Raw genomic sequence first — 9735 nt, 5'->3', positions numbered from 1 at the left:
ACACACTCACTCACACACACACTCACTCACTCACTCACTCACTCACTCACTCTCACACAGACACGCACACTCGCACGCACACTCACACACACTCACACTCACACTCACACACACTCGCACGCACACTCGCACGCACACGCACACTCGCAGGCACACTCACACTCGCACGCACACTCACACTCACACTCACACTCACACTCACACTCACACACACTCATCTGACCCATCCTCATCCTCACATTTCTACAGCATGCTAGCCAATCTGAAATAATAGTGAAGTCAGCTTTTTACATGTTCCAAAAATCTATTTTCTAAATGCAGCTTATTGTGAAAGATTCATCTGTGCATGCTTAATTTTATAAAAATGTTTTTGACCTGTCATAATGTCTAGTGAAATGACAATGACATATGTGAAGACAATGACAAGTGTTATTTTAGTATCGAGATACTTTTATAGTTTTTTTTTTTTTTTTTAATGAGTTTATATTTTTTTTTTTTCCATTTTCATTTTTGTTAAACTGTTATTTTTGTTTAGTCATTTTCCTATGTCTGTGTAGTTTTTAAATTTAATTTCAGTTTTAATTAGTGCTGTCAAACGATTAATCATGATTATTCACATCCAAAATGTTTTTGTTTACATAATATACGTGTGTGAACTGTGTTTTGGATGCAATTAATCGTGATTAATCGTTTGGCACTAATTTTAGTACATGAAGTTAAACTAAATGAAAATGACAAATGGTGTCTCTGCAACTAACTTTGTTTTTTTATATATATATATATTTAGTTTTATTGCAGTTAACATTTATTTCAAATAATAAAAATATCTTTGAATGTTTTTAGTTTTAGTTAACTATAATAATCCTGTCTCGTGGCGCCTCCGTTTGATTCTATAGCGGATAGAACCCAGTCCCGCTCTACATGTGTTCTTTCTCTGTAATCCGCTTCACTCATGTATATGAATACTGAATGCTCTCGTGTGCTGCTAATGCTCAGGGTGACGGTGAACCAGATCCAGCTGAAGCTCCCTGCAGAGTCTCTGGAGGACTGGAAGCGCCGCGGCTTCGTGGATTACGTGGTTCTGCTGGACTGGTTCAGCTGCGTCTCTGATCTCAAACTGGGCACCACTCTACAGAGTCTGAAGGATGCTCTCTATAAGGTACTGTACCTCCAGCTCTGTGTGTGTGTGTGTGTGTGTGTGTGTGTGTGTGTGTGTGCAGTGGGACAGCAGCACGATCCTGCGCAGTGAGCCTCTGGTGCTGGATGGAGGATATGATAACTGGCTGCTCTTTTACCCAATGTACAGCAGCAACGCTAAAGTCAAACCCCCCCGACAGCAGACGGCCAGCAGCCTGCCCCAGCGTGAGTCTCACAGCACACACATCATATGATTTATCATGCGCTGATATGCATTGTGGATATTAACTCTTTCCCCACCAAAACCAGAATTTTCTGGGTTTGCGTGTTTTCACTGTTATACGCTAGGGGGCGCTATTACGCATCTCCTGAATGAGTCTAGAATCACTGTCAAAAACACAGTCGAGGAAGACGCAGAAACGTGCAATCTCGAATGCATGCATATGAAAAATATTGTGATCATCAACCATAAACGGCATAAAAATAAAAATGTGAAAACTTTTTGTAAAAGTAAAAACTTTTTGCTTAAAGGGGTCATATGATGTTGCTAAAAAGAACATTATGTTGTGTATTTGGTTGTCCTCTTTTGGAAGACCAAACAAAGTAGTTTCACTTTCACAAACGAAACACAGCGTCACACACAGAGGGCTAGAGTGAGCGGAGGTAACACTCCAAAGAGAAAGGAAAACTTGAAATCGCATCATATGACCCCTTTAATATGTTGCTTTTTTTATGAAGCTTACCTACATTCAAGTGTTGATTAAAAAAAGAATGCTTGAAGCTAGCATAAAAATTATTTATTTTTGTTTAGAAGTAGAGGCTCTGATTTTTATTTTGATGTTCAGATATTCGCTGGCGGGGAAAGAGTTAAAACTGTCTCAATTTGCACCAACAAAATGTTTTGTGGTTAGAATTTGTGATCGACTTGATAATCTAAAAATGCAAAAGCGCCGCAAAAGGAAAAAGGTTTTGTATTTGTTTTGGATCGAATAATCAAGTCGAACAAATCGTAACTTTTCTAAATTCTGGCTTTGCTGTGAGAATTCAAAAGAATCGATTTGTGAATTCAGTTTCTTGTATCAAAGCAAATGAGGAGACGCATGGATAGTTATTAGTGATAAAAGAGGTTTGTGATGAATAGGAGCCGTAGATGCTGGTATGGCAATAAAAATAAATAAATTGAGCTGAATAGGCTGATGTTGAGTGTTAGAGGGATAGTTCACCCAAAAATGAAGATATTTTGAAGAATGTGAGTAACCAAACAGTTTCTAGTCCCCAATTACTGACCACTGTAGTATTTTCTCATACTGTGGAAGTCAATAGTTCGGTTACCAACATTGCTCAAAATATCTTCTTTTGTGTTCAAGCCAAGAAACTCATACATGATGATGACAGAATATTTGGATGAACACTCCCCTTAAAGCCCATTAACACTAAAGACAATAACTATAAAGTTTTAATAATCACTAACTCCATGAGCATAGTGAAATATAAATATAATTTCTACACCAGAAATATATCGACACGGAGGAACAATATCACTGGAATCACTTTCAGAACAATATTTTCATCTGATGAACAACAGAAACATTGACAGCCAATCAGAAAGGAGCCAAGCATTTAAAGCGACAGACGACAAAAGAATAAGCAGAGGGTTCTTGTGTGTGTGTGGATGCCGCTAGTGTGCATGTTCTGTCTATGCTGCTCCGTGAATGCAGTGAAGCTGTTGCTGTGGTTTCAGTGAACTTCTCGTACCCGTCGCTGGAGGAGCCTGAAGCCGTGAGTGTGTGTGAGGAGCCTGCAGACGCGCAGCTGAACGGCAGAACCGTGGATCCGGAGCCGGCTGTAAACACCCCCGTGCCGCTCACACAGCCCACAATGACAGATGCCGCCGCCTCGCCCCGACACACTCCACAGGCGAGTTACAGGGCTGCCAAATGCCTGAAAAACTCATTCACATTTTTTACTTAAATATTATCAATATTCAAATACTATTCAAATTTAAAAGGCATAATTTCAGTTAGAGGGGGATAAACGCTTTTGGCTTCTCTCCTGAGGCCACAAGAGGGCGCATCGAGCAAAATATTACTAATGTAGGTTTATTCAAAGCAATAAAATAACATGACTATCTTTGAAAAAAGAGCAAAATGTTTAAAATAATGTTTATAAGCCAAATATAATTAATTAATGTGACCCTGGAGCACAAAACCAGTCATAAGGGTGTAAGGGTAAGATTTATACATCATCTGAAAGCTGAATAGATAAGCTTTCCATTGATGTATGGTTTGTTAGGATAGGACAATATTTGAAAATCTGGAATCTGAGGGTGCAAAAAAATCTAAATATTGAGAAAATCATCTTTAAAGTTGTCCAAATTACGTTCTTAGCAATGCATATTACTAATCAAAAATTAAGTTTTGATATATTTACGGTAGGAAATTTACTAAATATCTTCATGGAACATGGTCTTTACTTAATATCCTAATGATTTTTGGCATAAAAGAGAAATGTATAATTTTGACCCATACAATGTATTGTTGGCTATTGCTACAAATATACCCCAGCGACTTAACACTGCTTTTGTGCTGCAGGGCCACATATTTGCTTAAAGTATTATTAACAAAACAGCATCATGTATGTTTAACACAAAAGGCTGAAAGCCAATGACACAGAGTACTTTTTTTATTTAAAAACACGAGATTTAGTGAGAAGGCCAAACAAAACCCTCCAGAAAGGCAGTAACGTAAACCACATTGATGTTCTCTTTTTCCGCAATATTTAGAATAAACAACGCAGCAGCGCCGCATCTAGTGGCTTCAACTGGATAGACGAACAAAAACATTAAAATGCAACGACACTTACATCCACTGATAAAGCTGCCTGATGCACACCTAAATTCTAATGCAACGTTTTTGCATTCGAATGTGGATTTTTATTTTAAATTCAACGAATATTCAAAATTAGCATTTACAGCCCTAGTGAGTTACACCTGGAGCAGAGCGCTCCGCGATCCACACTAGGGCTGTAAATGCTAATTTTGAATATTCGTTGAATTTAAAATAAAAATCCACATTCGAATGCAAAAACGTTGCATTAGAATTTAGGTGTGCGTCAGGCAGCTTTATCAGTGGATGTAAGTGTCGTTGCATTTTAATGAATGCGGAGAAGATCTTGTTTACGTCAAAACTGAAACCAAGCCGTTCACACAGAACATATTTATTGCATTTTCTAGAGCAACATCTATCAGCGTTGCTCTCGCACAAGAGACGCTATGTAATATTAATGCAAGTTCAACTTGATTAGATTAAATGAAGAAAGTACTCTTTGTGATTGGTTTAAGCTTTTTTCTCCCTAACTGGAATTATGCCTTTTAAATTTAAATATAATTTGAATATTGATAATATTTAAGTACAAAATTCGAATTCAGTTTTTCAGCCATTTTGACATCTTAACACACACACACACACTCTCTCTCACACACACTCACACACACATACTAACGCTTCCTCTGAACGCAGGTCGACCGGTCCAAAAAACCAGCCGTCAAACCGGCAGCGAGCACAAAGCTCAGCAAGGAACCTTCGGTAAGCGATGGCCCCGCGGCACACAACGGCCCCGTCGTGCCCGACCGCTCCGGCAAACCCCCGCTGGACCCTTCCAGAGCTCTGAGCGAAGAGGAGCGCAGGGAGATCCACGCAGAGACCCTCAGTCTGATGGAGAAAGCCCGCAAAGAGCAGGAGCAGCGCAAACGAGCCCTGGAGGAGAGAGAGACGGCCGAGAGACATCAGCGAGAACAGAGCGAGAGGAAGAAGGAGGAGGAGGAGAAGCAGGAGAGGAAGAAGCTGGAGAGACAGACGGCAGAAGAGGAGGATCAGGGAGAAGCCAGAGACGAGAAGAACAGGAGAGCACAGAAGGACGTGCCGCTGGACGCTGCCATGAAGAGTGTGTCTCTGGATTCACCTGCAACCTTCAGCACTGTGAGTGACACACTCACACACACACACACTCTCACACACTATAACACACTCACACACACACACACACTCACACACACACACTCTAACACACACACACTCTCACACACACACTCTAACACACTCAAACACACACACACACTCTCACACACACACACACACACACACAGTGTGCGCTAACACGTTTTTGTTGGGTTTTTTAAAAGAAACTGACATACTCCATAATGACATTAAAACGATAATTACAGACGATACATATCACACACACCTTGTATTGCGTAATAACATCACACACTTGAACATGAGTGTGTGACACGTGTGTGTGTGCGTGTGTGTTCCAGAGGGAGTCTCTGACACGAGCACACAGTGAGGAGATGGGCCGAACCGTCCCTGGGCTGCCAGACGGCTGGATGAAGGTAAGAGCAGCAGCAGGTGTTCCTTGTGGAGTAGGGCTGGGCCATTTTTCCAATTTTATCGATTCATCCAAATTTAATGCCACAATTAAATTTTTTTAATAAATAGAATAGAAATATGTTCATTCGGGAACTGAATTTTTTTCAATTTTTTGCCATATCGCCCAGCTCTATTGTGTAGAGTTGTTGTTCGCTGGTGTTTCTAACTGAGCTGCTGGTCTCTGCAGTTTCGCTGACCGCTGCTGCTTACACTAAGGTGGAGATCGCTCGGCCGTCTGCGGCTAAGATCCGGAACCTGAACCCGGTGTTTGGAAGTCAGGGGCCGTTGCTAACGGGCCTCCGTAACCTCGGCAACACCTGCTACATGAACTCTATCCTCCAGTGCCTGTGTAACACCGTTGCCATGGCAGACTATTTCAACAGGAACATCTATCAGGACGACATTAACCGGTAATCCATCTTTCAGATGTCACTGATTAAACGATCACGTTCATTGTGAATCAGAGTGACTGAGTGTGTGTGTTTCTCACAGGGCCAATATTCTGGGTCACAAGGGCGAGGTGGCCGAGGAGTTCAGCATCATCATGAAGGCGCTGTGGTCAGGACAGTACAAAATGATCAGCCCGCAGGATTTTAAAGGCACCATCTGTAAAATCAACAACCGCTTCTCCAGCTACGAGCACCAGGACTCTCAGGAGCTGCTGCTGTTCCTCATGGACGGCCTGCACGAGGATCTCAATAAGGTACAGCGCTGAGAGCAAGAGCTGAGCGTGTTCTCCAGGAGCCATGCGCCTCACGATAAAGACACACATTCTCTCGTTGTCTGTCAGGCGGATAAACGGCGCGGGTATAAGGAGGAGGACATCGATCATCTGGACGACGTGAGCACAGCAGAGCTGGCCTGGTCCAAACACAAGCTGCTGAACGAGTCCATCATCGTAGCTCTGTTCCAGGGTCAGTTTAAGTCCACGGTCCAGTGCATGAGCTGCCAGCACAAGTCCCGCACCTTCGAGACCACACTCTCACACACACGCACGCACGCACTCTCTCTCTCTCACACGCGCACTCTCTCACACACACACACTCTCACACGCACACACACACACACTCTCACACACGCACACACACACACACACAGAGAGAGAGGTTGTGCTGCATGTTGAGGAGACACAGATTCTCGGCTGCGTCCAGATGAGGGACATTCGTCAACCCGCGCCTGCAGGACAGATCACAGATCAGCTCGTCTTAATCAGCTGCTTTACAAACGTCTAATTACTCTGCTTGAGACTCTCCTGCCGCCTGCTGGTGTGACTGTGTTCATCCATATACTGATCCACACACAGCTACACATACAAAATTTAATAATTATTTTTATTTATTTGAAATATTATTTTATTATTATGATTTATTTTTATTTATTTATTATTATTTAAAATACTGTTAACAATGTTTACATTTTTGTGAAAATCAAATGTTAAGAAATACTGTTTATATATATAGTCTTAAATAAATGATATATAGTAAATTATATATAGTTAAATATAGTCTTAAATAAAGGAAAGCCGACACACAAACTCAAACAAAATAAATAAATAGAACTTAAAATTAGTAAACAGTGTTTATAACATTTTTATAAAAAACAAATTTCATTTTCAAAATACTGCTTAGTGTGTTAAACACATTTTAAAAATCATATTTGTTTGTACATTTCTATGCAGTTGCTAGGGTGTTCTGAGTTGTTGCTAGGTGTTTTTTAAATGAACGGGATACTGGTTCAGTCTCTCCAGGCAGGAAGTGATGTCATCTGTGAAGCTGAAGGCAGACAGGAAACATGGGACTTCCTGTGTCACCTGAAGAAGAACCGTTATAATGAGTGTTAAAATAACGATGCTTCAGAAAAGCACAGACACCAATAAATCCATTCACTCATTAATTCCTTTAACATTTTAAATAATTTTTATACTCTTTATAACATTCACATTTTGTGAAAAACGAATGTTTAAAAATGCTGTTAAAAAAACATGTTCTGATATTAAATGAATAATATATATATAAATAAATAAATAAATATGGCTTCAAATTTCAGCATCCCAGAAAAGCACAGACACCAATAAATCCATTCACTCATTAATTCCTTTAACATTTTAAATAATTTTTATACTCTTTATAACATTCACATTTTGTGAAAAACGAATGTTTAAAAATGCTGTTAAAAAAACATGTTCTGATATTAAATGAATAATATATATATAAATAAATATGGCTTCAAATTTCAGCATCCTTATACTTCTAGTATTCTTTCATCTGTGTAATATTTACATTTAGTCATTCAGCAGCTGCTTTTATCCAAAGTGATTTACAAATGAGTCCTGTGTCACCTGAAGAAGAACCGTTATAATGAGTGTTAAAATAACGATGCTTCAGAAAAGCACAGACACCAATAAATCCATTCACTCATTAATTCCTTTAACATTTTAAATAATTTTTATACTCTTTATAACATTCACATTTTGTGAAAAACGAATGTTTAAAAATGCTGTTAAAAAAACATGTTCTGATATTAAATGAATAATATATATATAAATAAATAAATAAATATGGCTTCAAATTTCAGCATCCTTATACTTCTAGTATTCTTTCATCTGTGTAATATTTACATTTAGTCATTCAGCAGGTGCTTTTATCCAAAGTGATTTACAAATGAGGACAATAGAAGCAATCAAAACTAACAAAAGAGCAACAATATGCAACATATTTCTGTCATTTCGCTCTGATTTTTCTGACAATAGGAAGCGGATGAGACGATGATGTCTTGGACTTTAATATTTACTTTTGATTTATGTTTACTGTTGTCATTACTTCAAAAAAAAAAAAACTCAGATTTTTGTAATAATTTGAATTAAATAAATGCATAAATAAATAGGCCTATGTCTGTATGTATTTATTTTTCTCTATTCTGTATGTTCTGTATCTTATCTTTTTATTGAAGCCATGCAAAATAAATAAATTAATTAATTAATCTGCGCTACAAAACAGTGCGTTAATGTTTGGATAATATATTAAAATAATATGATAACAAATACCAGTTTTGCATTATAAAGCAGCATAATGGACTGTCTTTAAAAAATAAGGTGCATATGATCTGGATAAAATACTGAAGCTAGTAAATCATTATTAATCAAATTCTATTTGTCCTAAATGTTACCCAAAAAAATCATATATTTTTTAATTTATACCAAAGTATTATTACATCCTCTTCTTTTGTTTATTCTGAATAATATCTTGCTATTGTTGGTTGAGTTTTTAATGAGAATCACCTAAACTGTCACAATGGCCTTAAAATGCACCTCATTTTCTTCATGTCGAGTGCAGTACATTGACTGTGTGTCTGAGCAACATTAAAAATGCTATAAGCACGGCTCGTGTAGATTCATAAGCAGCAGGTCTGATGAGTGTCGAGTGTTAAACTCAGCTTACTGTGTGATTTCCTCTGATTCTGAGAGATTGTAAACTCCTGGTGGACGATGGGTTCACATGCATCTCATGAAGCAACTATAAAGCATTTTATGATTTATTATTGGCTTTTTACTGGAATATAGAGAAGGGAATAGCACTTTACCACTGTATCCAGACACAGGAATGATGGCGTATGCATTGTGTGCTTTATCAACAGTGATGCATTCATTCACGAGGAAGGTCCTCAGGGTTCAGTGGCTATAAATACTGCAGCAGAAACACTGCATTTCCCACCATCTCCCTAAAACACATTCAGATGATGGAGAACACGGGTCAGACGGATCAGAGCCGCAGAAAGACGGCTCTACTTTACTACTGCTGCTTGATGCAGACAAACACTGAGCGGACGAGGAGCTTCATTCAAGCTTTGTTAGTGAGTTTTCTATAATGCACAGCTTCACTGCTTTCTAAATAACAGCTCATAAATGATAATGAAGAGAAGCATCTTAAACTGAAGCTGGAGTGTGTTTGTGTCAGTGCTGTTCATCATCAGACTGAGCTCAGCCCTGCACACACACACACACACAGACACACACTCACACACACTCACACAGACACACACTCACACACACACACACTCACACAGACACAGACACAGACACAGACACACACACACACACACACACACACACACAGACGCACACGCCCACACACACACACTCACACAGACACACACACACACACACACTCACACA

The 9735-nt window shown here is 39.1% G+C and overlaps 1 protein-coding gene across 1 annotated transcript in view; it reads left to right on the top strand.

The window, feature by feature from the left end:
• LOC107665382 (ubiquitin carboxyl-terminal hydrolase 8-like) overlaps positions 1-6835 on the top strand; it is a 10222-nt gene extending 3387 nt beyond the window's left edge. The window contains exons 5-13 of the mRNA XM_016456250.1: positions 968-1159; positions 1221-1362; positions 2879-3054; positions 4656-5114; positions 5453-5543; positions 5752-5974; positions 6057-6267; positions 6355-6560; positions 6811-6835. Coding sequence (XP_016311736.1) covers positions 968-1159; positions 1221-1362; positions 2879-3054; positions 4656-5114; positions 5453-5543; positions 5752-5974; positions 6057-6267; positions 6355-6560; positions 6811-6835 — 1725 coding nt within the window. The remainder of the gene's footprint in view (positions 1-967; positions 1160-1220; positions 1363-2878; positions 3055-4655; positions 5115-5452; positions 5544-5751; positions 5975-6056; positions 6268-6354; positions 6561-6810) is intronic.
• Positions 6836-9735: the final 2900 nt, after the last annotated feature.

Source organism: Sinocyclocheilus anshuiensis, unplaced genomic scaffold, assembly GCF_001515605.1.
Source record: "Sinocyclocheilus anshuiensis isolate Anshui unplaced genomic scaffold, SAMN03320099.WGS_v1.1 scaffold1303, whole genome shotgun sequence".
Lineage (NCBI taxonomy): Eukaryota > Metazoa > Chordata > Actinopteri > Cypriniformes > Cyprinidae > Sinocyclocheilus > Sinocyclocheilus anshuiensis.
The sequence above is the reverse complement of the archived record's forward strand: the minus strand, read 5'-3'. Positions and strand labels throughout refer to the sequence as shown.